The sequence below is a fragment of the Aulonocara sp. 'chitande type north' Nkhata Bay genome, linkage group LG18, assembly GCF_057382095.1.
Source record: "Aulonocara sp. 'chitande type north' Nkhata Bay isolate Kocher_YH1m ecotype deep benthic linkage group LG18, A_spYH_male_GT1.1, whole genome shotgun sequence".
Classification (NCBI taxonomy): domain Eukaryota; kingdom Metazoa; phylum Chordata; class Actinopteri; order Cichliformes; family Cichlidae; genus Aulonocara; species Aulonocara sp. 'chitande type north' Nkhata Bay.
The window spans coordinates 14,682,712-14,710,480 of record NC_141361.1 but is presented as its reverse complement, the minus strand read 5'-3'; the positions used below and the strand labels follow the sequence as shown (position 1 = coordinate 14,710,480).

The window sequence follows — 27,769 nt, the reverse complement described above, 5'->3', positions numbered from 1 at the left end:
TTTTTCACATCGGCCAGCATCTGGCCAATCCACCACCTCTCATTGTTCATGCCGTTACAAAAAAAATTTATAAATAAGTCATCAGCCACTGGGCAAATGCCCGGTATGCCCGATAGCCAGTCCAGCTATGTTAACCTGCAACCAAATCTGCAGCTCCATAAAGCAATGTTAGACTTGGATTATATCTTATGACTCATGCTATGCTAGCAAACATTTAGCTAAAATAGGCTACGACTTATGCTAGCTCCCCCCAGTAGCCTACTGTCTGAAATATTAGACGGTTGCAATAATTCTCTAAGTGTTATTTTTTCCTTGGTATTCTAATGTCACAGAAGTTTACAAAACTCAACAAACTTAATATTACTTACCGGGACATTTATTCTCTCCTCATTTTCTTTCATCGAAAAATTTTTTCTGTCTTTCTCCTTCCTTTGCTAACGTGATGCTCATAGTGCAGAAGCCGAGGCTGCATTCACTTACATTCGAATATCTGAGCTTCACTGTGAAAACATAATCGTACATTTGATATTTGATTTAATTTTATTGTTTTAGCTTCGGGGTGGCACCCGGGGTGGCCAGTCTGGTTGGGGCCCCCCCAGGGCCACCCTGCTGGACACGCCACTGCGTAGCTGACAGCTGGTAACTGTGCAGGGGCGGGTCTAGCAAAGTTTTGCCAGGGGGCCAGGTAGGGCATTAACAGGGAAAGGGGGGCACAAAGACATACTTTCCTTTCTTATTCTCATGTCTAGCTTTTAATAAATAAATATCTGATTTTTAAACAAGTTTTCATCTGATGTAAAATGTATAGAAATCCATTATTGTATACAGTATAGGAACTTTATAATTTATAACCTAGTAAGCTATAGTACTTTTTCCTTTGGGAAGATACCATGTGTGCAGTCTGCAATTCTGTTGAAGATGTTGAATCTATTTAATTATTGTGGAAAAATTATTGATTTCTGTGCATTTTTTTTTTTACACGTGTATTAAATTAAAGTTGATTACGTCAATTAAGCATTATGAGGTGGAGGGTGGTTCCCTATGTTTTTTTGTTTGGTTTTTTTTGCTGGGAGTTGGCAACCCTACTAGTTAGGTTGCTTAATATTTCCGCGAAGTACTCTTTAAAATACCAGAATAGGAAGGATGGTGTAGGTTTAAGTTTATTAGATTGATAAGTATTGCTGAACTATGAAATATTTTGGGTGCAGTGTATTTTTTGCATACAAGTATAACAGAATAGCTTTAGATTTGTTTTGTTTTTTTAAACTTGATTATGAACTTATACAAAATGTAGCAAGATATTTAAAAAAAACCATTTTATTGATTATAAAATACGCTATATCGGATTTATATCGGTATCGGCAGATATACAAATTTATGATATCGGTATCGGACATAAAAAAGTGGTAACGTGCCATCTCTAACATGAGAGAGAGAGAGAGAGAGCCCAGCAGGCTGGCTAAGCTAGCTCGGTAGTTCAAGGTGCCTAATGTCTAGGTAATTTGTCTCAGTGGTAGCTTCCCCTGTGGCGTAGTGCTGCTTACTTTTTAACATTCCTGTTGGCGACTGTTAGCTGCAGGAGCCGGAGTGAGATGTAAGGACATCGGTTCAACTTGCAAAACCTGCTCAGGGTTTAACTGTTTAACATGGTCCTAAAAATGGCATCAGGAGAAACATAATCAAGTTCTTTAAACCCAAACTCCACCGGCAAGATAAAAGTGTCGTTTGCTTTGATGTATTCAATCCACCTCTTCTCGCTGTGCTGAAATAACTCGGCAGTTATTAAATGGATTGCTTCATCCTCCTTGGCCCACTGTGGTACATGTTTGTTTGATAAACTGCGTGTTTTTTGTTTATCTACTCAGTTTGTTGAATTTCCAAACCAGATTGTAAAAAGACAAGTCCAAGAATGATTATGGAAATCACAAACTTGAACTCGATCCACAAATATATCTAAGTAAAGTTATGACGGTTTATAGATCTACAGTTTACAGCTGTAGACAGACAGATATCACGGGGGTTTACCATTTAAAAGAATAATATTTGCGTTTCCTTAGGAAATGTGAACATGCTGTATTGACAGGATTAGAAAGTGTCAGACTCCATTCAGGTGGGGAAGAAAAGTTCTGTGTGACTAATCTGGGTTTTGGCTTATCATCATTTTCCACTTATATACAAAACACAAGGCAAAATCAAAGAATTAATGTGATAGCCATCCACAGCTACTGTATAAAAGGCTCTGACCTGCACAGGCTTTCTTTGTGTTGCTATGGAAATTTCCACTGCTACGCAGGAGGGAGGGAGGGCTTGCAAGCAAGTCTAATGTCAGGTATAAGGAACTGGGGAATTTTTTTCTTTGACTGGCTTAGAGTCCAGATGAAGTACAGCTGTTTTAGAGACACCACAGTGGAATGCTTCATCTTTCAGTCTGTTTTTCCCTCTGTCTCCTAATCCGCATCCTCTGTCTTTCTTCTACTTTGATGGCAACAATAAAGGATTTGCCAAAGATAAAACTGACTCATAACAGAGCATAACTTCTCCTAAGTATCACCGGCAACTTTAAAAGCACTCACAGGTCAATTTAACATCACTGATCTTATCATTACAATGACACGATATGCTGGGAAACCTTGGATTCTGGCATCCATGCAGATGCTACTTTGACCAAGCCTCTCATCCACGCTGACAGCGATAGAACTCTGAAATGGCAGCAGTATCCCACAACAGGGGAGACAACAGTTCGGAACAATGACCCAGGCTCCATACTCTCCATATCCCAGATCTCCAAAAGGGAACAAAATACACTAGAAAAAGCTCGATGCATAGAGACGCCATCCTGCATACTACAGGACCCACAGGATCTGCCTAAATAATCTGATGGCTTAGCATTCATTTTAGTATTCAATATAAAAAACTGCAGTCAATCCTGCAGAGAAATACTCCATGGGGAAGTGTAGAGCTTAATACTCATGTTAGCAATGTTTATACCAGCAGCTGCAATTCTAAAATGCTGAATTTTTCAATATCTGCAGCACGTTCCCTGCTAGTCCTTGTTTCCTGAGCTAGAGACACAAAGGAGTGCCATCCTTGTAGAGCAACACTGCTAGCTCTGGTTCTCCAGATAAGACACAAGTAGTCTTGCATTTTTCTAGAAATATATTTCTTTTTGTCTTCATTCAAAAGGACAAACCACAAAAAACAGACTGGAAGCACAAGGTTTTCATTTGACATCAATAAAATGTAAGTTGCAGTATCCTCCACTATACCTCTGCTCTTTGTAGCATTTTATGACATTTATTTGCCTTGTGGGGATTATTTGGCTCAAGTCCAGGTTGCTGATGAGGAATCTGGCTGCTCTCCTGCTTCTCAGCTCTCACCATGCCTCAACGGTTCTCTGCATTCTGCACCAGGCCTTTGGTGTAACAGTCCCTTTTAAGTCAACTCATGACATATGTCATCATATTTATGTTTCAGTCACAGTGGTCCTATGAATATAAAACAAAATGCATGTGCTGACTAATGAGGTACAGAAGTAGATTTGCTGTCTGCATGTACATAAAGAGAGGACTTGAGTGAGCTTTTTTTTTCTTAAAATACTCCATATGGTAAATTAAATTATCAAACTTTGTTGTAATGTACTTTGATTGACATCAAACAGTATAAGTGTAATGTCAGAGATTCTGACTACCTTTCACTTGTTCACCTTAGCACATTTCAAGGTCAAAACAAAACTGTGTCAAAACAATCAAAAATGTCTGATGAATGGTTATAGAAACAACGTAGGTTTATTTTACTTCTTGATTCTCTGTAAAAGAATCTTTTAGCTACCTTGGAAGTGTTAGTGTGGACCACATCACACAAAATTGTTGTTTATGCAAAATCTCTTGGAGGTTAGAAAAAAAAACCCGGCAGTGACAAGCAGTGGGAAAATGTTACAGCCCTGGAACAAGTCATCAGCTGCTCTGCCCAGAATGAATTTCCATGTTAGTTCAGTCTAAGCGTCGCTGTGGGGAAGAACATGGCTGTTATGGTTTTTAACCCAGGTTATACACAGTATGTGCTAAATTCTTGTTATGCTAAGTGTAGATACTAAAAAGTCTGCAAAAAAAAACCCCACAATTATTTTTCTGCCACAACAATTAAAACACTCTTTTGTTGTCTTTGTTTAAGATTTTAAAGTCACAGACACATTTTTTTTCTATTTCTGTGGGAGAAATCCAGCCAGGAGAAAAGTTATTGATGCAAAAACGTATGTGAAATTCATCACCTTACACTTACCTTGCTTTCAACCCAGAACCTGCAGATGTACAGCTGCATGTTTACATGGTGTGATGCTGTACTTTAAACAGCGTGTTTTCAGGGACAGTGGGGGATTCTCTGATGGAGCTCTCCACATTCACTCACATGGGGCTGTCGGTACACATAAGGACAACAGTGGCCGGCATATCCATGTCTAGCTCCATGGTGGTCCCCCCCCCCCCCCCACCAGTTTGTCAGACATGATGTTTGTACAGATGTCTGGGTCCAAAGCAGAAAGGACAAACCCTCGCTGCCCTTTTGGTGGTCCCGGCCTACCCCTGACTTTAAAGCATAGATATACTCAACTGTACAAGTTATCTTTTGGATTAAATTTTCTGACTGTATTCTGTGACCATGGTGGGTATAACATGTTTCTATAAACAATTCTCTCCTTATTATTGTTATTATTCATGGTCAACAGCCTTGAAGACTGCTGTTGTGCTCTGTGAGGTTCTTTGACCCATTTCAATGTATTTCAGATTTAAATAAAATAAAACAATTTATTACAGTTTGCGTTTTAGTAATGAGTTCCGATAATGATAACTAAAGAAAGATGAGCAGCCAGGACATTAGAGTGGTTGTAAACAAACCCTGATGTTGGCTACCTGAAGTTTGAACTCTAAGACCTTTATCCATACCGCTGCTTCCTTTGTCCTTCAAATGAAGTGGTAGCCAGTCTCTCCAAACATTTAGCTTGCTTACAGTCTGTATGATAGCTGCACTTTCTTCCCCAGTCAGTCTTATCTTTCAGCAGTGTCACTGTGTTCAGTGATCACAGCAGTTGCTTAAGTGAGTGCACGGTTTTTATAAATAATAGAACCAATGTTGAAAGTAAATGGAAGACCCACTTTGTTTTATGATTATCTATAGCAATATGACATTTTATGAATCTTATGTACAGGACACCTTTTAACAACATCTTTTAAATAATAGTTTGTTGCAGCTTAAGTTGTATTGATGAGTTATGATAATGGTATGATATTATACTAGAGAAACCCTGATGTTAGTTATAACTAAAGTTTGAACTGTAAGCCCTGCATCCACACTGCTGCTGTGATTTGTTTGTAACGGCAGATGGTGATATTGCACGATTTTCACATTTTGTTTGCAAACATCCAAATCGGGAATGTGTGACAATTTTCCATAAATTCTCCTTTCCTAAATAACCTGATAACCTGATAACCTGACCTCTTCCATTAAGAGCTTTTTGGCCTGTTGTGAATTCACGGCAGCTGTCTTGTATCTCTGCTTACTAAATGCTACTTTGTCAATTCGAGTAAAGTCAAGCAACCAACCTGCCTACAATGTTTAGCATTAAATCACTTAGTGTTGGGGATTTTTAGGAAGCAGAAGTAAACGTCTGCGACACGAATGACCAAAAATCTCACTGTCCCAGTGTTCTAGGTTAGTTGCCAATGACACAGAAGGGGAATAGTAGTGTTTTGTATTGGTTCCTCAGTCATATGGATAACACATGTGCAGTGTTTTCAAAGTTTCATAGTGAGTTTTCTTGCCAGTTAATGGGGCCAAATGTTTTCAATTGATACTCAACTTGAGAAAAGCACAGCGTGTGCCACCACAGACACGCAGGTCTAAACTTAGTGATGACGTAAAAAAGAAAGAATCCATGTGGTTTCACTTTTTATATGAAAACATTTGGGATGTTTTTATGAACTTCCTTCTTCAGCTGGAGCGTGTATGGGTTACTACTGCAATTTTATTCTTCTTGCTTGCAGCCAACCTAGAATAGAATAGAATAGAATAGAATAGCACTTTATTATTATTGTAAATGTACAACGACATTATGGGTGTCCCATGCCAACTGTCCCGGAATAAAATATATAAACTATAAATAGACAGTGCTGTACACTGTTCACTGGTTTGTGACATAGACCCTGTTGTGTGTTACAGGAATTCAGGAGGGTACAGAGTGCACCAAGTGCAAAAATGACTGGGCATTAAGGGCAGCCATCGCACTCCTCTATGTGCTCTGTGCCCTGCTCGCTATAGCGGTGGCTGTCCTCGGATACAAAGGTAAGCCGTAACTGAAGTTAAAATGCCTGCTTAAACAAATACTCTAGTTTTCAGCTGGATTGCAGCTTCTGACATCCACAACAACTTACCTGACAACACTGAACCCACAATGTGTGCATAACGGGTTGAAGTGGAATGGCAGATGGTGACCTCAGTTTTTCCAGAGTGGCTCAGTTAGACCCTTTCTTACAAGCCAAGAAATATTGATGCTCTAAGCCAAATACATAGACTTTCCTTTAACTACAGATGATGGAACACTTATTTAATTCTTCACTACTTCACTACCCCTCCACGGACTGGCATATTAGATCACCCAATTATGTAAATGTAAAAAACATATTCTTGCCATTTCCTTATATTTACATGTGAATTAAGTTCCTGTCCTCTGTGCTGTGGTGATATTACTTGTACAAGCCCCTGGACTGTCAAAAGGCATAGCAACTGGCCCTGTTGCCCTTGGATGTATAATCCTATATTGTACTCCTGTAGGTGTGTTTGCTGGTTTAGTATGACGTGATTCACAGAAAGTGAGAGGGGATCAGTATGAATGAAATTCTGTATAATTTTATTATGAAGTTCTTTCTCTTCACACAAACTTGGTTGATTTTTTTCCTTTTTTTGTCTAATAGATTGAACGATAACAAACAGAAAATACAGTACACAAAATCTTGCTAGAAAGTCCAGAAAGGATGATAAGGCCAACTTCAGGAAAGACTTTGGACAGACAGAGAATTAAGATGTCTGACTTTGGCACAATTATAGTTTTTTTTCCCTTTGTTTACTCCTGCCCTGCCTTCTGACTCCCATGGTCCCACAGCTTCTCTCTGCCTTCGTCTTTTTCTTTGATGTTTGATAAAAATTTAAATGGTTGTATCACTAACAGTCAAGCCAGAGGCTTTGGCCTAAGATTAACCACTCTGTTGACAGAAACCGTTGTTTACTGTCCACCATATTTGACATCTTTAGCCACAGCTCTAAATGGGAAACAGATTGTGTGGCGCTGTCCTTACTGCACGCATGCTGCTGTTACTCCCTGTTTGAACAATGGAAATAATATTAAATAGAAACAGACAGGAATTCCACATATTTCAGGCGTTATCATCGGGGAATGCTTTCTGTGCCTTACACATTTGTGGTCCAAAGCAGTCACAGAAAAATATGCCGAAAGTATCCTCGAGTGAAACACTGCTACAGTCCTACCTGCTCCACAGGCAACGGATGGCATATTTGCCTAATGGGGAAAGACTTAATCCAAACTACTGCACAAGTTTAGATTTAAATCAGAATTAGGTGCTGTCAGGTTTGTTTTAGGCTTCCAGCTTTGCGTCTGTGTTAGCGTCAAGCCCAAGTGAGTTTGATGTCTTGGCTCTAATGTCTACCAGATGACTGTGCAGCGACTACCCAGGCTTAACAGCCCAAAGCAGATTTTATGGCTTGGTTGCAATTTGTTATCTCGTGAACTACAGACTAACTCACAAATTGCTGCGAGTGTCCAAAATACTTTGAGTGTGCAAGAAACCAATCTGAGCTCTGCATTCTATGATTTTTTTTCTATGCACTTTGTTATAGATATGCTGCTATTTTTCAAGTTAATGCTTTAATTCCTGTTAAAGAATTGTTTATTTAAATGTTTGCTCCAGCAGCTTTCATCAGTGTTAATCTCAGTTTGGGTAACTGCCTAGCTTTTGCTCATAACATGTCCCAATAGACAGCCAGACTTACTAAAAGACTTACTTAAATTAGCAGCCTTATATAACTCGCAGTGCCTTTCCAATATAAGGATGTGAAAAGGATGGAAAGATTAACAGGGGTGAATGAGAAGGTATGTTCAAGATTAGTGGGGAGTTTTGCAGGTGTTTCTAGTTTATTCTAGATTTTTCTCACTGTTATCAATGGAATAAATTTATAGAGTGTTTCTGATTCACCCAAAAGAAAAGCATGTGACCATTTCAGAGAAACTAAGACAGATTTAAAGGAGATTACCTTCAAACTTCAGTTCTCAGCAGTTACCCAACAGCTCTTTGAAGCTGTTTTTGTTTGTCCCAAGTGCATGTTATTGTTTCATGTTTTTGTCACTCCTGGAATGATAACAGTGAACGCTTAGGGTGTTTTCCAGTTCAGTATTTAGACGCCCACATGCTGAGAGAAAAACAAAGCATGGAAGAGAGGAGACTCTTCCTGCAGATGTAAGGAGAGAGAAAGTGGAACCAGAGTCGTAAAGCGCTGGCGTGGTATTGATTATGTGTTTGACATTATTTACACTGATGAAGTGGAATTTGTGAGGAAAAATGTTAGGAAAGTTTTTCATTCCATTCAATCCCATGTTCCCATCAGTGGCGTTTAACTTTTCCAGTTTTTCATTGCAGCAGTATGAGTGTAACAATGCCCTCTGCTGTTAAGAAGCCCTTCTGCAGAATATACTATATCTATCTTCAACTTTAAGACAGTCGCTTTCATTTTTTCTTAGTGGTTGAGAAAATGGACAACATGACAGAGGGCATGCAGAATTATGGAGGCAAGATCATTGCTGTGGAGACAGACTTAAAGAAACTAGGTAAGTTCCAGTAACACAAGATTATATCATAGATGCCGAAAGCTGCAGAGATTTCAGTGACGTGTACAAGAAAGTAGGTTTTGGCTTTGACACTATACTATATTTGTATGTCCTATTAACAGTGTGTGACTGTTTTTCAGATGATCAGGCTGGAGTGATGTCAGTTAATGCCACTAGTGAGATGAAGACTTTCAAGTCAGATCTGGAAGCGTTACAGAATCAACTACAGCGCATTGCAAACAGGGCAACAAGTAACAGCGACAGGCTGGATGAACTTAGGATAACAGGAGGTGATACGGAAAGTGCACATGTCTCACTGCAGAGTTTTATGGAAAACAATGATGCTTCACTGCGTGGCATCAAGCAGACCTTGACCTCTTACAGTGGAATGATTGACAGCCTTGAGGCGGACACTGCACGGCTCCAGTCTGAGATACAGAGCCAGGTCAAAGTACAGAGCCAGACTCAGATTGATGTCAGTGCGCTGAACATCACGCAGGCCCAGCAGCGCAATCTCCTCAGCACACTACAGAAGACAATTGAAAATGCAGGACAGGAAGTTCAGAAACTGAAAAATGACTATCAGATTCTGCAGCAAACAGCCAGACAAACACGGGCTGACACAGAGTGGCTGAAGGAAAAAGTTCAGAACCTTCAGGTTTTGGCAGCCAACAACTCCGCCTTGGCCAGAAACAATGAAGAAGCTCTAAATGACTTGGGAGCTCAGCTCAGCACTTTAGCCAGCCAAATCCAGAATACCTCAGCTCTCACAGAGGGACATGACCAGAGCTTGCATGAGATGATGGACCACCAGAGAGACCATGATAATGCCACCTCGCTTAAGTTTGACAAAATGGAAGCACGATTAGACAGACACGAGAATGACATGAACCGCGTGACTGGAAACATTAGCTTTGCCGCACAGATTCTTGGTGTCATCAGTTCCGAGCTGAATGGCCTGAGGTCCTGTGCTGAGACAGTAATGCAGCACTCTGACCTGTTAGTGGGACTGAATGGAAGTGTGACACAGGCCAACGCAGACAACAGAGAGCTGCGCGCCCAGCAGGATGAACTAACAGCCCGGTTGGACAGAGAAGTCAACAACTTGTCCATGGTGATGGAGGAGATGAAGCTAGTGGACAGCAAGCACACACAGCTTATCACCAACTTTACCATCCTACAAGGTGAGGAATACCTGGCGTGCCTGATTTAGAGCTTTTCATCATCATATGTAAATAAAGCACCTTTTCCAATTATTTGTGAAAATTATGACAAGTATATTTAATTATTCTAGGTATGGAACTCGTACATTTTTAATTAATATAGAAAAGTATAAGAATATATAGATAGATTTCTTCCACTTCCATTTTGTTAAATAAATAAGTACAACAGTTTTCAGTTTCTTGGGGTAAGTTACATCGTCTACAACCTTCTGGTCTTAAGAAGAATCATATTTATGAATTATTTGTGACTTCTGACAGTGACTAGGATTGTACCTCTTCTGATTTGTAGTATGCATTTGTACCAGAAAAGAAATATAAGATTACAAGAAATCATTTGTGTGATGTTTTGTGTGACAGTGCATGTAAACATTAATTGTTACACATTGTTCTATCAGTTATAGTTCACTTATCTGCTCGTATTTCAGGCCCACCAGGTCCAAGAGGGCCCAGAGGTGATAGGGGTCCTCAGGGGCCAATGGGCCAAACGGGACAAAAGGGTGATAAAGGAGACAAAGGAATGCCAGGATTGGTCGGACCTAAAGGAGAACAAGGTGCAGCCGGACCACCAGGCGCAGCAGGTCCAAAAGGTTCAGTTGGGGCTCGAGGTCTTGTAGGACCTAAAGGATCAAGAGGGCCTAGTGGTCGACCTGGAAACCCTGGTGAGAAAGGTGACCCTGGGGTTCCAGGGCCTCCTGGGAGGGATGGACCTTCCGGAATGCCAGGACCGCCCGGGCCACAAGGGCCCAGAGGAGCAGCAGGACCTTCAGGTATGGAAGGACCCCGTGGGCCTGTTGGACCCATGGGCCCTCCAGGTCCTCCCGGTCTCCCAGGACTTCCTGGAACTCCCATATTTGTAAAGCCACCTCAGCCCACTCAGCCCCGTCCGGTCACTCAACCTCCCAAACCATCTCAACCTTCTAAACAAGTACAGGAACCACAGGGCTCTGTGTCGGTCCAGCCTCCTGTTGCCACAAGTCCAAAGCCTGGTGAGTTTTGTCCTGTCTCACTCTCATCAAACCCAACCGTTCACGGCAGTTGGCTGCCCCTCTCTGAGCCTGCGCTCTGAGGTTTCTTCCTATTAGAAGGGTGTATTTCCTTCCCTCTGTCACCAAGTGCTTATTGATGGAGGTTGTCTATTTGTTGTGGTTTTCTCTGTATTAGGATATTGTAGTGCCTTTATCTTACAATATAAAGTGCCTTAAGGTGACTGTTGTTGTGATTTGGTGCTAAATAAATAAAATAAAATAGAATCTTGCACGGTGGCACAGTGGTTAGCACTGTTGCCTCACAGCAAGAAGGTCCTGAGTTCACTCCAGCCTGAGCATCACTCCAGCCTTTCTGTGTGGAGTTTGCATGTTCTCCCCGGGTACTCCGGCTTCCTCCCCCAGTCCAAAGACATGCACTTTGTGGGGATAGGTTAACTGAAAAATCTAAATTGCTTCAGGGCAATTTAGATTTTTTGGTGTGAATGTGAGCGCGAATGGTTGTCTGTCCCTGTGTGTTGGCCCTGCGACAGACTGGCGACCTGTCCAGGGTGTACCCCGCCTCTCACCCTATGGTAGCTGGGATAGGCTCCAGCACCCCCCGCGACCCTGAAAAGCACAAGCGGAAGCGAATGGATGGATGGATAGAATCAAGTGATTAGATAAATTAGACCAGGACATTTTTGTAAATGTTGATACCTTGTACCATCTAAACAGCATCTCTAGTGATTTTGTTTTCTTGGATAACATGTATGTGGTAATTCATTCTTCCAGGTTGTCCACGTGAATTCAGAAACTTTGGAGACAGCTGCTATTACTTTTCTTCTGGTTCACAGAGGCTCAACTTTGATGAGGCCAACCGGTTTTGTACTAATCGTTCAGCTCATATGCTCATTATCAATAACAGTGAAGAACAGGTAAATTAAATTACATCCATATATTCCATATAAAGCTATTGCTAATTTTAAACAATTGCACAAATTGACATAAAACATTATTATAAACATTTTTTCTTGTTACATCTTCTTTTCTATTCTACCTCTAGCAATTTGTAAAAAAAGCCATCACAGGAAAAGGATATTTCTGGCTTGGACTGAGTGACAGAGAGGAGGAAAATGTCTGGAAGTGGGTAGATGGAACCATACCAGTTTTCACGTGAGTTGCAAATTTGTGTATGTATTTTAACTGTACAGGACAATTTTAACAAAGTGTAACCAAGTGTCTTTGTGGTTGTTTTTAGGAAGTGGAAGCCTGGCCAACCTGATAACTGGAAGCATGGTCACGAAGACGGCGAGGACTGTGCTGGCCTTATCCATGAGGCCAACTGGAATGACTTTTACTGCACTGACCGCATTGGTTTCATCTGTGAACATGCCTTTGACAGTTAGTACCTTCTTCATATTGGACTTTTAAATTTCCTATTTGTGTGTATTTCCATAGTTGCTTAATTTGTGTTTTTGGAAACAAAGCCCATATGACGACCAAGTTTGTTTATTCAACTCCAAATGTATATTTTTAAAATGTGTCACAAATGTGTAATGTCTTAAAAAATTATACTACATTCATTTACGCTGTTCTTTTGTAGACTGATGCAGTTTTGTTTATCTAAACAGATCCAGTAATTATGATCCCCTGTTCAAATTGGACTGATTCAAGATCACCTTAATATATTTTATTAAGTTTTTCAAAAGAAAAATAAACAGTCTAGTTTATTTTATAGTTATATAGATATACACACAGAGACATATACACACACAAAGAAAGAATTTAATCTATTTTAGAATAATAATAATGGATTGGATTTATATAGCGCTTTTCAAGGCACCCAAAGCGCTTTACAATGCCACTATTCATTCACTCTCGCATTCATACACTGGTGGAGGCAAGCTACGGTTGTAGCCACAGCTGCCCTGGGGCAGACTGACAGAAGCGAGGCTGCCATATTGCGCCATCGGCCCCTCTGGCCAACACCAGTAGGGTAAAGTGTCTTGCCCAAGGACCAACAACCAGGACAGAGAGCCTGGGGATCGAACCGGCGACCTTCCGGTTACAGATACGCTCCCCAACCCCCTGAACCACGGTCGCCCCGTAATAAGGCTGTAACAAAATGTGGAGCAAGTAAAGCACTGTGAATACTCTCTGGATGCACTGTAACAGTGAACATCCCCTGCTAAGTGGAGCTTAGTCATCATTAATAGCTGTTTTTTCATACAATAACACCTCAAAATGTCGCTGGGAGAGCTATAACTGTAAATGCAACATCTTGGGCGCACACACAGAGATACAGATACAAAATGTGTTGTATTTTTTTGTTCTCTTCACAGTGAAAGTTCCAGTTTTATAGCATCCATCTAAGAAGTAGTGATCAGTCTCCTTTCAGGAGAAAGGTGAAGAGGTTGAAGACGTCACTATAACGAGGGCCATGCGGAGAAGCACTACGTGACTAGAAGACTCTGATAAAGCCAGCCCAGTGGAGCATCACTGACACTTGGACTTTTATTTGTCTTTAAAGGCACTTTACAACATAGTACCATGCAAAAGGCAGAGCAAACACAGAGCCATTCCACTGTTGTATTCATTTCGATTTTGTACTGAAAAAACATGAGTATCTTCATTTATTTAGGCTGATGCAGCCACAGTTGTACATGTGTATCTGTAAATAATATTTTACAAATGACAATTAGTTGGTTGGAACTGAATTTGATATTGTTTGATTTGTTCAGTTACTCAGTCTTTACACATTTAAACTGTCAGAGTATACTTCAAATCTTTGTATCCGATAAAATACTCCACAGAATCATAGAATTATCATTTGTTTACAAGCAAGTTCCCACAAACATGGTGAGCAACCACTTGTCATCATTGCCCAATAAATACCTGTAACCTAACAAAAAGAAAGAAAAGTAGAGTAAATTTTTTCAGTGCTTTTTTGGAGGTTGGGGGAGAATTGATTGCTGATGTGAGCAGTGTTGCTGCCTTACAAAGGACTGTATTTCTTGGACTTTGACCTGCCAGTATTATCTTAATCTGATATATACATGATCCATATGCACATGGTTTGTAATGTATCCATTATCAGATGATTTCTTCATTATGCCAAATGCAATATGCGAAACATTATAATTTGTATAATCAATTTTTTTTGTTGATCTTATGGACTGAATAGCAATGTTTAATCCAGTTTAAGGTTCATCTGTGAGTTCATTCAATCACCACATTCCGATGGATCGGGTCAGAATGCTTAACACAATAAAATTGGGAAAAAATTTGTGTGGAATCACTGACTGTTGTCCATAAAATATTTCAGTAAATGTGTGCAGACTGGTTAGCATGAAATGCCAAGTGTTTACACATAAAAACTGAAGGAAAATAGAGACTTTAAATTTCAAATATTACTGCTAATCTGCTATTTATGTCTTATTTGCATTTTTATTTTGTCTTCAATAAAACGAGTGTATAACAGTATAGCATCAGTACTTTGAGAAAAAGTAGCAAAATATTACAAAAAATCTAAACTACAGCTAAACTTACATATTTCACACACTCTAGACAGAGTGTGTGAACATCACTGATGCTGCCTAAACCTACATACTATTGTATTAATAATATAATAATAACATGCTAATATTATAAATTGACAATTACAACACATTGACTAAATAATGGATTTATATAATGTAATATTCAGTCTATATTCAGATAGAAAATTTCAGATGTACTAAAGTAGATTTGTATGTTTTGGGGTTTGTTTGTTTGTTTGTTTGTTTTTTGATATGTATGCTTTGTCTAAAAAGTGAAAAATGCATAAAATAATAAATACTGACAATAATACCTTTTTTAAGATTATATACTTGTTCTAAGCACTAACAAAATTCTTAAAATGTATAATTTTTTCAAAAATATACTTGAATTATATATATGCTAATATTGGTGCCAGTTTTATTTATATATATATATACATATATATATACACATATATACACTTTTAATTAAACTCAGTGTGCTTTCCATACATTATAAAAACATTTTTAAACTGTATCTCGGTAATGTCCTAAAGCAATTAACAACTAATTATCAACTAAACAGAACTTTAACATAGACACAGTTGTGTCTTGACTTTAGGCATCTTGGTCCAAAGGACAAGACAACAGTGATGCAAAGCACCCTCAGCGCATTTAGGTCCAACTCAGGGAATAGTTAAAAGATTTGCACCTCTCTAGAGAGGTCCACTTGGTCTTACTGAGCAAGTCAGAGATGTACTTGAAGAGCAAACCACTGAGAGTTGTATGAACTAACAGAGATTTTAAACGTAATCCTGGGTGGAACCAGGACCCAGTGAAGACTTCAATATTGGGGTAATTTGATAAAGTTTCTGTTTCTGTGTAGGGATTCTGGATGCCGCTGCTTTAAACTGATAATATATCCAGTAATATAACTGGATAAATATCTCAAATATTTCTTTCTTGTCTCTGTTCAATTTTAAAAGGTTTGTAGACATCAAGCAGTTAATGTAATCTGTGCTAGAATTACATATTGGTTAATGTAGTTTAGTTTAGACCACTGTTAATTACTTAAATTAGTAATTACTCATTTATTGCTTCACTTACGCCACACAAATCCTCTTAACTACAAGATTAAAGTCTTTATGTGTTACTCATTTTCACGCGCTGCAGCCTCACAGTCACATTTTGTCACGTGATCGACATCACCTGACGATGACATGTTATTTTTTTCTATGCCAAGGACAATTGGTGACTTATGATTCATTCTCTCTAGTTTGCAGACAGCACACAGGGATGAACAGTAGTCCGACAGGGAGTGTTAAACTGTAGAAGCTTATAACCGTTTATTAAATACAGTGAGGGCTCCTTCGATTACCCAGAATGCCCTGCTTGTTGCCGTCTGGCGAAGGAGTGACTGTGTGAAAAGAATCAGTTAGCTGCCTTTGATACCCATTAGGTTGTCGTTACTATGCATTTGTATTGTATGAAATAAGAAAAAAGAGGGAAAGAAAATATCTGGGAAAGGCGAAATCTGTTGTCGTCTATACACCAAGCGATGCCTCTCTTCACGACTAACCCCTTTGACCAAGATGTTGGTGAGTAATCACAACTGGAGGCTGTTATTAGCAGGCTAGCTAAGTAGCTGTGACCAAACAGCTTTGTTTGTGTTCTCCAGCTGTGGGCAACATTTCACTTAGCCACTGGATATATATTATTGGTATATGGGTAACGTTTGGTACATACTGTAGGTTGTGTAAACTGACAACCTGAAGCCCATGATATTAATTTTGATGTCTGTTTTGCTTGTTTTTGAGGAGCATAGATGGCTAGCTTGCTCCCCTATCCTATGTGTATATTTAGCTAGCAAACAGCAAGTGACCGTTTGGCGAAAGCATCCTAAACTGGTGATGTTATTCTCGAGATGTATTACGTGTATTATTTAAGTCAGGCCAACTCTTAATGAAGGCGGAGACACAGGCTTGTCATCGGATCACTGAATTGAGTTAGCAAGCCATATCACTGGCTACCTTTATGTATCCCATCTTCTGTTAACTAACCACAATTATGTGCTTGACCTCTCACAGTGAGTGGAAGTGAAAGAGGATGCGGAGCTATGGGAAACCACAGAGTATCGCTGTATTTCCTGTCGTCTCTTTGATCTTTGTCGAGTGGTTAGCCACCTAATTTTCATGTAGAGCGTGTAGTTTTCATATAGATGAAAAATACACAACACCGTTCACTTGCACAGCCCCATACACAGCCTCAAGCCCAAACCCAGCAGTAAATGCTGTTTTGATAAAACAAACCAGCCTTTAACTGATCGTGCTCTTCTGTTCCTGGCTTTTACTACTGTTGTGAGCATCTGTTACTTCACTATACTGTTTTGTATGACATGACAGCAGCCAAAGTGCTTTACAGGCTCACATAGTCAGTCAACATAATGAAAAATAATAAGTGGAAAAAAACGTCAGAAATAAGAATAAAAAACATTACTAGTCAACTAAAACGGGTGGAAAAAAGACATTTGCAGTGAGTGTGATCAAACCATGAGGGACCTCAGACTTAATTAAAGCAAGTGTAAATAAATCTTTAGAGCTGATTTAAATCATCAGCTGTTGATCAGATTCTTATTTGGGGAAGCAGATTATTCCAGAGCCAGTGGCAGTAACCACATTTGCCTGGTTGCCTTTAGCTTTCAGTCAAGTAAGGGGCACTGAGAGAAGTTGTTGGGATAATGAGTTGGTGACCTACAGACAAAAAAAATATCTGTTGTGAAACTCATTTATTGGAAACTTCACAGACAGCCAATGCAGTTCAACTAAAACAGGAGCGATGAGCTATCTTTTCTATGTACAAGAGTCAATCAGCTGCGTTTTGAACCAACTGGAAAGCGTGGAATTGGGCAATCCTATATACAGAGAATTGCATTAGACCAGGTGAGATTTGGTAAAGGCTTGGATAACAGAACTGGCTCTAGCAGTGGTTTTCACTTGGTAAAAGCTCTCCTTCACAACATTCCTTTGATTGCTAAAATTCACGGAATGTCTCATAAAAACACAAAGATTGTCTGGTTAAAGGACTATCTGCCTCACTGAGGATGGTTGTGTAGCTTGGGGGTCTGAATAAAATAACTTCAGTTTTTCTTAGTTTCTTTCTTTAGTTTAAGGGTTTGTTTTTGTTTTTTACATCTGTGATTCCAGATCTTCCAAACATTCAAAGAGGTTCTTTATGGTCTGAACACAGTCAGGTGTGGCAGGTAGATAAAACTGGGTGCCACATAACAAGGATAATGAATTTTGGCTTTCTGTCCATCTCTAATACTTCCAATCTTGTTTAGGGTATATTTAGGGTATATTTTTCTAATGCTTCTTTTGTCAAGAGCAAAAGAAGCAAAAAAAAAAAAAAAACACTTTTTAATGTACTTATTACTTCCCAATTATTTCTTCTACTTCCCAGTAACAGCAACTGATGACTCATGTTAGAAAGCAATGTCAGCTATTTACACATCTTATTTCCATTCCTATGTTTATACTTGGAATACACTTAGCTCTGTAATAGACTGGGACCCTGTCCAGGGCTAACTTAGACTCTTGCTCTATGACAGCTGGGATAGACTCCAGCCCAACTGCAACCCTGAAAAATCAGCGCTGTTGATTGCTATGTGATGCCACTGACTGATGTTTATTATTGGCTAAATATTATTGGCACAACATTCAAGAAGATGTTAAAATGTTGTCAGACAAAGCATTTTAACATCTGTTTAATCTAAATCTAAAATGTTCTTGTTAAACACCTTATCTGCTCAAAATTGCACAAGTGGTACTTGGTAAAACATGAAGCTGCTTCCAAGACCAGAGGAGTCAAACACACAGAGTAGATGCAAGACTAACCATTTCATTTGGAAGGAAAACCCCAAAAACACAATTCTTAAGTGGCAAATAGAACCCACTGCTGATTGAAATGCACTGATCCTTAGATAAACTTCAGGTGAAGTCTTCGCAGATCATGAGCTGTTAGATTGTGTTCACTGTAGTGCGGTAGTGTTGATGGGGCACTTCTCATATATTGTCAGCCCTTTGTATCTCATCATGTTTATGCTTATGTGTAGAGGAACATAGTAATCTTGTTGTTTTGATTTCTCAATACCAAACATGATCATGAAAAGAGGATTCTCACGGACCGTTTACAACAGTGATTCTTTTTTTTTTTTTTTTGTAGGATTACAGTAGCTTTATTACTCCTCTACAGAATTCCCATGTCTCTTCTTTCCCATCTCTAAATACAGTCATGCAGAAAAAATATGCTTTTGCTGTAAAGACTTCTTCTCACGCCGGTTGGTGTTCTTCTTTCCTGCAGAGAAAGCAACCAGTGAGATGAACACTGCTGAGGACTGGGGCCTCATTCTGGACATATGTGACAAGATAGGGCAGTCACGCACTGGGTCAGTTAACTTTCCTCATTCTGAGGCATACCAACACATTTCTTTTATATTTTTGAGTTTTGGATCATTAGAATATATATTCAAGGAAGCCTAAAGAAGTTTAAAAGAAGAGCTTAATATAGCTTAACCTTCTCAAACCTTTGAGTTGTGCTGTTCTGTTCCAGGCCCAAAGAATGCCTCCGCTCTATAATGAGAAGAGTGAACCACAAGGACCCTCACGTAGCCATGCAGGCACTGACTGTAAGCAGACTCTTAACAAACAGCCATGTTTTGTTTATGTTTGATAACTTATTTCTTAAATGACACTAAGCTATAAGCTAATAAAGTAACCACATTTACTCTTTTATAAGTGATAAATTACGTATGTCAAAAGTATTTCAGGTGTTTACTTACTTCATGAGGTTCATGAAGAGGATGTACACTTTGTCTTCGCAGCTTCTCGGTGCCTGTGTCTCAAACTGTGGGAAAATTTTCCACTTGGAGGTGTGCTCCAGAGAGTTTGCCAGTGAAGTCAGTAATGTCTTAAACAAGGTGTGTGGTAAATTTCACTTTCTTGTGTGTTGTCCAAATAAGCCACATTAACTATGTGGGATTTCTTCAAAAAGGTTCACTTTTGATCCGTGTTGGCATAAAATTCTTTAATGCGTGTTCTCCAGGGCCACCCCAAAGTCTGCGAGAAGCTGAAGGCCCTGATGGTGGAGTGGGCGGAAGACTTCCGCAATGATCCGCAGCTCAGCCTGATCTCAGCAATGATCAAGAATTTACGGGAACAGGGTGTCACGTTCCCTGCTGTGGGCTCCCAGGTTGGTATATGAGTATGGTGGTTTATACCCCACCCCCACAATTGCAGTGGATACATACCTGACGTAAGTTGGAAAATGTTTACTGTTCAGAATAAACGCTAATATTAATGTGAGAAAAACAAAAACTAGGAAACAGTGTAGCGACTCCTGTTTAATGCTTTACTATCGCATTTCACTCATTAGCTAACAAAACTGAAATGATGTTCGCTCAACAAGCATCATCTTTACCTTACGACAGGTAAGCTAACATAAACATTCCTGTAAAAACATTAATATAAACAAGGTATCAAAGCGACACACTAACTTAACTCTCTAAAACTGACCCACTCAGAGTTGACGTCACAGCTCCAGATTGCTGACGTTTTACATTCTGGTGCACTGCAGTCGTGCTGCTGTGGAAGGAAAAGCTCTGCTTTGACAATCTGCATTCAACTTTGTTTTCTGGGAAATCCTTTAAAATTCCACGTCGACGTGTTTTTATAGTCTATGTCATCAATTATGCCGACGAATCGTTGCAGCGCTAGTGGTTAAGATCAGAATTTTAAGTTCTGGCTCATTCTATTTGTAATGCTAGTATCTCTCTTGGTTTGCTCAAAATCCATCCCCGTTCTTTTATTCTTTTGAGTCATGAGTGTAAGTCATTATTTATGTGAAGCACATGATTATTGTCTTCACAGGCTGCTGAGCAAGCAAAAGCAAGCCCAGCTTTAGTGGCAAAGGATCCCTCCACATCAACAAACAAAAAAGAAGAGGAGGATTTGGCCAAAGGTAAAGAGGACTCTATCAGATAATCAGAGCAGTGCACAGTTTTTGTAAAGGACTCTTGTATAAAGACTCTTTTTAGTATTCAGACACACATAGAAATGCATTAGAAGCATGTTCATTAAACACATTTTAACTGTTGTTTATTGGCTTTGAAAAACTCCCCCTGTTATTGTGGATTAATGAATTGCAGATGTTCCACAAGGTTTTCAAGGGCAAACACACAATCACACTCTTGTGATTATCTTATTATCTCTCTTGTGTGCAGCTATCGAGTTGTCTCTGAAGGAGCAGCGTCAGCAACCGCAGACCTCAATGTCGAGTCTTTACCCAAACACCTCCACCCTGCTCTCCTCACACAAGTCTGACGGCAGAAAAGTCCGTGCCATCTACGATTTTGAGGCTGCAGAGGACAATGAGCTCACCTTTAAGTCGGGAGAAATCATCACTATCCTGGACGATAGGTGAACATTTACACAAATATAATCAAGAGCACACAACAAAAAATACGTTTTAAACATCACATCTATGTATTCATGCTTTAAAGAGGTCTGGAAATGACTTTGTAAAATGCCAATGAAATTATTAAGGATTAAATTCAATTACTAAAGGCAACATTTTTCTCATAATTGAATGGACTTTTTGTTTTCTTTCTCCCAGTGACCCAAACTGGTGGAAAGGGGAAACATATCAGGGGGTGGGGCTGTTTCCCTCCAACTTTGTCACTGCTGATCTCACTGCAGAGCCTGAGATGAGTGAGTACACACACTTGAATCATTGCTGTTTCTTTGGGAGCCCATTTAGTCCATTAGCAGCATTGCTTTATAGATCTGGGAGTGTGATATCCAGAGAGCAGAGTGCAGTAAGAGACACAAAATAGGTACTGAAAAAATAACACTGCCTAAATTTCTGGGAAGGAGTTCAAGCAGTGTGTGATCAGCACTTTCTCCTGCTGATAATCTTTTCTTATGTACCAAATCTTTTTCTGGTATAATTACAGAGCCCTCTGAAATGCAACATTCATATTCATATGTTGGTATCTTGATGCTCTGTTCTATCTAATTCATTGTTTCCACAGAAATGTGTAGTCTTAAAAATTTATTCTTGGGAGTTTTCTGGCTTTTTCATCACATCCACTTTTTGTTGGTTAAGATAACCTTTGTTGTTATTGCTTGCTAATTGTATGGCTTTGTCATATTGTTGATTCTGTGGGTTTGCATACTGGGTATGTACATCATGCTGTTGCACTTCTACTGCCTTCATGCTGTGTGCCACCGTTTCTTGTAATTCGAGTTAAAGAAAAACTTTTATCAGCTCGTAACTTCTATTTTTATCTGATATCTGTTCCTGTGCTGCATGCTTCTATCAGAGCATTACAGGCGATCAAGTTAGTTTGTTCTTATCTCTTACGTTTGCGTTGCTGACCACTGCCACTGTTGTGTTGTTTTTCTCCTGCTGCATCTACGGCTGCTTGAAAACCCACAGTGAAGACGGAGAAAAAGACAGTACAGTTCAGTGAGGACATTCAGGTAGAGACCATAGAGCCCGAACAGGAGCCAGTGTACATAGACGAGGTGAGTGCTCTGCTGTGTGCGCTTTCTTACTCAGATCATTCAGATTTATTAAGGTCACAAGTTTCTACAGTAAATAAAAAAATCTCTTCCAGTATAAGATAAAAAACTTTATTACTTCTGGATTAAGTTGTGAAATGATCTCACATCTATCCGATACTTATCACATCTTCTCAGGACAAAATGGACCAGTTACTGCAAATGATTCAAAGTGCGGATCCAACAGACAACCAGTCTGACAGTGTTGAATTATTACAGCTTGAAGGTAATTTTCATTCACTTATTTATTAATTTCTTATGCAAAATATGAGTATATGGAAGTGAAAGAAAACTATTTAATAACATTGTACACATGCTGCATTTTGGAAAAGGTGGATTTCTGTCAGCCAAAGAAAGAGATTTAAACAATTTTTTCATCAGGTGCCTGCAATCAAATGGGGCCCCTCATTGATCAGAAGTTGGAGGATATTGACAGGTACATTGTGTTGATGTGGCGTGCTTTATTCATAGAAATTCAGAACATTGTAAGCTCAGCAGAAGCGAATAACATGCAGAAGGTGTTTGACAAGATATGGATTGCTGATTGTTTGTATCACCAGGAAGCACTCGGAACTGTCAGAGCTGAACGTGAAGGTGATGGAAGCGCTGTCTTTATATGCCAAGCTGATGAATGAAGATCCCGTCTATGCCATGTATGCCAAGCTGCAGAGCCAACAGTATTACATGCAGCAGCCTGCCAGCGCCGCACAACAGGTGAAGTCAATACAAACTTCTTCTTTTTTTTTTTTTTTTTTTTTAATTTGAGAAGCAGCTACATTCTGAAAGGGAAGTACCAACACTGGGAAGTCTAAGACGCTTGGAAAGAAAAGATAGATTACCATGAACCTGAATGATTGAGAATCTACACAGACAACATTAGGTGTTGTCATTTTTTCAAGGACTTTAAAGCTGATTGAATATTAATATTTACTTTATGTTTATATTTGTCACCACAGGTCTACCCTGGTCAGCCTGCATCAGGTTCATATGCCATGAGCAGTGCTGGGGTGCAAGGCTATACCGTTCCTATGGAGCAACTTCCTCCTGGAACTCCCATTCCTGGTCAACCAGTTCCCAGGTGAGTTTGAGGTTACCCACGGTCCTGCTACAGCACACAGTACAAATACTAAGATTATCAGTTTCCGCTGTTGTTCTCCTCTCTTTTATGTGAGATGAAAAATGGCAAATACATTTAAATGCTTAATTAAATTCACGTTTCACTTATTCTTTAAGTTATTTTTACATATGGTAAATTTTCCGCTGGTATCAGAGGCTGTTACTCAGCTGCAGAACCAGGCTTTCACTTGTTCCAGCGTTATAGACGAAGCCTTCTTAAATACCTGAACAACTTCTGGTTTTTCCTCATTGAAATTGAATCTTGGTTTCCACATTTTAAATCAAAGTATTTGCTGTACTTGAAATTGAAAGCAGTAATTTCTCACCATTGAGCAATTCCTTACACACCACAACAGTTCTACTCTTAAACAGACAGAGGTTTACTAGTGTTAAAATAACTTGATGTAGTATAATATTCACTTTTTCCCCATCATTCTTTTCACAGTGACGTTCATATGTACATGGGCCAGCCGCCTGTGTACACTGCAGCTCCAGGCGGCATGGCACCAGCAGATGTTCAGTCCTACCAGAATCCAGCCAGCAACCCTGGCCCAGCACCATGCACAACTCCCGCAGGCATGACGCAGACCGCAAACTACAGCGCTGCCTCTGGCGTGAGCATAGCACCCTCCACAGATGTCCCACAGGCCCCCTTCTCAGAGAAAGCATTGTTATAGGGCCACCGGAGCTCACTGATATCCTCACAGGCACATATGCACTCTTACATACAGACACAACCACACACTCACAAAAAAACAGACCTGATCAAATAGTTATAGTTGAAAATGTGTTTTTATTGCATAAGTTGACACCAGATCGATTAAAACACAATTTAAACAGAGTAAACTAACATTGGCATGTTTTCTGTTGTATTCAGCCGATATACAGTCAAAGCTGCAGTGCAGAACTTTAATTTCCTTCCTCTGGCAGTCAGAGTAATTAAACAAAAATATTATTTGATTTTCACTGAAAAGCATTAACCTGTTATTTGAAGATTCATGCTGCTGTCAAATGACTGCGCATATGTCTAGCAGACGTTTGACATGCTACTTTTATATGGCGGAGTTTACACTGGACTTCCATTTATTTTTTGAAGGAGTTGGAGAGTGTTCATTGTTGTTGGCTTTCCGTGTTTCTCTTGTTTATACAAGCATCAAATCTCACAATACGAAACACTCTACAAGCCTGATGCCAACTAGATGCGAGTCTTTATTCTTCTGTTTTTGTTTGATTTTGTTGGTTATGTGATTTTTGGCTTGCAAACAGTTTCTAGGTGCAGTCCCATCATCTTCTGGTGGTAGTAGACACTACATCCTACCAGGTGCTAGTAAAATAAGGGAACAATGTATTTTAGGAAAAGAAATAGTTGGATAAACTTTCTTTTCTTTTTAAACAACTATTCAGATAGCCAGAAAGATCGCATCTTTCTTTTTTAGATCTTAGTCTCTCATCTGACTGGTGAACTCTTTTCTTTTTTTCATCCAGAGTATTCAAAGAAATTAGAAGCGTAAATCTACTAAGGATTCAGTTTCTATCTGCCATACGTCTAGCCCAACTCCAACTGCATAGCTCCCAAAGTTTAGCTCTGGCTATTTCGCCACACATCTCACATTTCAAACTTCAATAAACTGCAAAGTTTAGAGAGTTTTATCAGGTGCTAATAGCCTTGACTATAGCAGACATTCATTTTTATGCAAAGGTCCCACACTCCAGCTTTAAATACACAGTTCTGCTTCTCTTACCAGTAAAGAAGTGATCATGGGGATTTATTTAAAGAGCTCACACTACACTGAGTCACAGATATAAAAGTATGGAGCGGCTTTCAGTTTCCATCTCTCAAGCCCGATCACTTCAAATCTAGATTTGATAGCAATACATGCATTCAAATTTTTTCTTGTCACATGCAAAACCATTATGGCATTAATTGCTTTGTATTTATTTCAGACTATTGAACAATTATGGCAACACTGAGTTACAAAACATTTTTTTCCAATTAGTTCCTAGAAGAAAAACTAAAACTTTGGTGCTAAGAAGTTGTTTTTTAGTACATATGGAGTTAAATTTGCATGCATAAAAGGGTTGTTTTTCAGCAAAACAAATACTCTTTAAATATTAGATTCTCTCTTCCAATATTTAATGCTGAAGCTTGACTTCAGAATATGCCATTAGTTTTGTTTTTTTTCCTGTATTATTAAATTTAATAGTTCTTACACAACAACTTAAAAATAAGAAGAAGAAATGTCAGTTTCCCACTTCTAGCTAGCTATTTAAAAAAATGCAATTACTATTTGATCAAGTGTGAAATATATGCACACACACACAAACACACAGCTTCACACCACCCTCAGTACACACACTGAGACTGCACACACACACGATGCACACTACAGGCTGGCATACAGCAGCGAATGCACATACAGACACAGCTGCACTACTTGGTTCACGTATCCTGTAGTAGTGTGTGATCATTTTCCTTCATTCACACACTGACATAGAAATAAAATGACAGTGTCCCACAGCTTTCTCACCCACTTAAACAAACTATAGTTCTAATCATGTCTCAGAAAGGGGTGTCAACTTTTTTTCTTCTTCTTCTTCTTTTTTTTTAATTAAAGGACTTTTGGTCTGCTGAAAACATCAGGATACTCTTACATTCTGTATATGTTGTCAAATTTTAGAAGTACTGAAAACTGAAGCCACTTTGTTTTTGGAGAGAAAAGAAAGTAGAGGAACTGAAGCATGCACATAACTCTTGTATATACTGTACTGAACTAGTAGTGAAGCCACATGATGACCTCATGGGTGGAGCTGTATGCTAGCACAGCTCCGGCTGTTTCTCTCAGCCTTAAAGGCGAACTCTGCAGTCGGGATTTTCCAGATGTGTTGAAAGGTGTCGAGCCAAAGAGCACAAAGTGGTTGCAGGGAAAAAGTGTCTGAAAACAAAATGGTATATTTCTTTATTTCTATTCTTTTTGCATTGTTTTTTTTCCTCTCAAAGAAACAAGACTGACTGCTTAATTCATACTGCAGAGTTTTCCTTTTAAATCGGGCGGTTACGCATCTTTTTTGATGGCTTTGCTTTGTACCCATCAGGGGCTGTGTTAGCAAACCCGCACCACAGACTTGGCTACTAAGTGGGAGAGCCCCAGTGTCTCCCCAGTGTCTTTAAAGCATTTCTTTAGTTAGTGTTGGAAAAATAAATGCTTATTTTTTTCTTTTTGTAGTACGTTTTAATTCATGTTTTGATTATTGTTAAGATATTTTAAATGGAGAAGCAGTGAAGGATGTATGTATTCAGAGAATAGATCAGGATATGTAATATTCTGTCTAACTTAGTTGTATATTTAATTGCTTACACAAGAACATGGACATTTCTCTCTGTGTTTGATACATGCTTGATGTACTGTAGGCTCAAATGATAATGTAAAAGCTGACTGAACCCCTCCATGCTTTTCAAACCTGTCCGTTAACACTAATACAGATTCTACCTGAAGGTGTCTCTGATTCTGAATATTCAGAGTCAGGATTTGTAAATGGCTCTTTACCAAAGTCTCCCTAAGCTAAACAGTTAGCGCTATGTAAGTCATTCAAGATCAAATGTACAGGTCTGCTCCTCATATCCTACCGTATTCACCTTATTCTTCATATTTATCTAATTTATATTGCTTCTACTCGGACAAAGCCTTTGGGAAAGAGTTCATGTTTACAAAAACTGACTGGACTATAAAAAAGGAAACTAATTTATCTGTTGTATTTGACATCAAATGATGTTACATGAAGGAATTATTAAGAATTGTTCAATTTCTGGTGAAATTAGTGTGTTGATCTAACAAATTGGTGTCGTTTAAGTTTTTCAGGAGGTACTATGTTTCAAACTTCCTACTTCTCGACACCACTGTGAGATTACAAACCGACTTGTTTTAAGCTCTGTACCTCCAGTTCCTTAATTGAGCGCTAGAAAGATGAGGAATATTTTTTGTTTCTTTGTTTTGTTGCCTTCAACTAAAATCAGGAGCGAAATGGAAAATTAATCTGTTTGTTCAAAGAGGGTTAAAAATATCAAAGTAGCAGCTGTTCTGGGACCATAGGAGCCAGTTTATTGTCACGTATCATCCAAATGTCACATCTTGTTGCACCCCCAGAGTTGGACTGTAACCTGATGTGTTTTTTTTTTGTTTTGTACAGGACTGAGATGCTGCCATTTTTTTTTTTAGTTTTAAAGCAACATTATTGTAAAGGTTCCGTCTAAAGGTGTACCCTGCTGTTTGTATGTATTCTTTTAACCATACTTATTAATTGGTATTCACAATAAAACCAGGCCAAATGTACAGAATACTAATGACTTCACTTGGCTTGATATTGTGTTCATATATTTATGCAAGTAAGAGTAGTCCTGATTATCACAGTATGACACACACAGTCTGCGTTATTTATAGGATGA

The 27,769-nt window shown here is 39.1% G+C and overlaps 2 protein-coding genes across 2 annotated transcripts in view; both read left to right on the top strand.

Annotated features, from left to right (window-relative positions):
* The window catches only part of colec12 (collectin sub-family member 12), a 31,876-nt gene extending 17,067 nt beyond the window's left edge, over nt 1-14,809 (top strand). The window contains exons 3-10 of the mRNA XM_086270568.1: nt 6,211-6,333; nt 8,801-8,887; nt 9,028-10,071; nt 10,536-11,096; nt 11,868-12,010; nt 12,139-12,248; nt 12,334-12,476; nt 13,418-14,809. Of these exons, the coding sequence (XP_086126694.1) occupies nt 6,211-6,333; nt 8,801-8,887; nt 9,028-10,071; nt 10,536-11,096; nt 11,868-12,010; nt 12,139-12,248; nt 12,334-12,476; nt 13,418-13,437 (2,231 nt within the window). The 3' untranslated portion in view covers nt 13,438-14,809. The remainder of the gene's footprint in view (nt 1-6,210; nt 6,334-8,800; nt 8,888-9,027; nt 10,072-10,535; nt 11,097-11,867; nt 12,011-12,138; nt 12,249-12,333; nt 12,477-13,417) is intronic.
* Nucleotides 14,810-15,825: 1,016 nt separating this feature from the next.
* stam (signal transducing adaptor molecule (SH3 domain and ITAM motif) 1) lies at nt 15,826-27,663 on the top strand. The gene is made up of 14 exons (XM_086270569.1): nt 15,826-16,191; nt 18,953-19,037; nt 19,202-19,277; nt 19,473-19,568; nt 19,694-19,840; nt 20,518-20,608; nt 20,871-21,066; nt 21,263-21,357; nt 22,088-22,176; nt 22,351-22,438; nt 22,594-22,648; nt 22,773-22,926; nt 23,169-23,290; nt 23,774-27,663. The coding sequence occupies exons 1-14, from the start codon at nt 16,152-16,154 to the stop codon at nt 24,003-24,005; spliced, it is 1,566 nt and encodes a 521-aa protein (XP_086126695.1). The 5' UTR covers nt 15,826-16,151; the 3' UTR covers nt 24,006-27,663.
* Nucleotides 27,664-27,769: the final 106 nt, after the last annotated feature.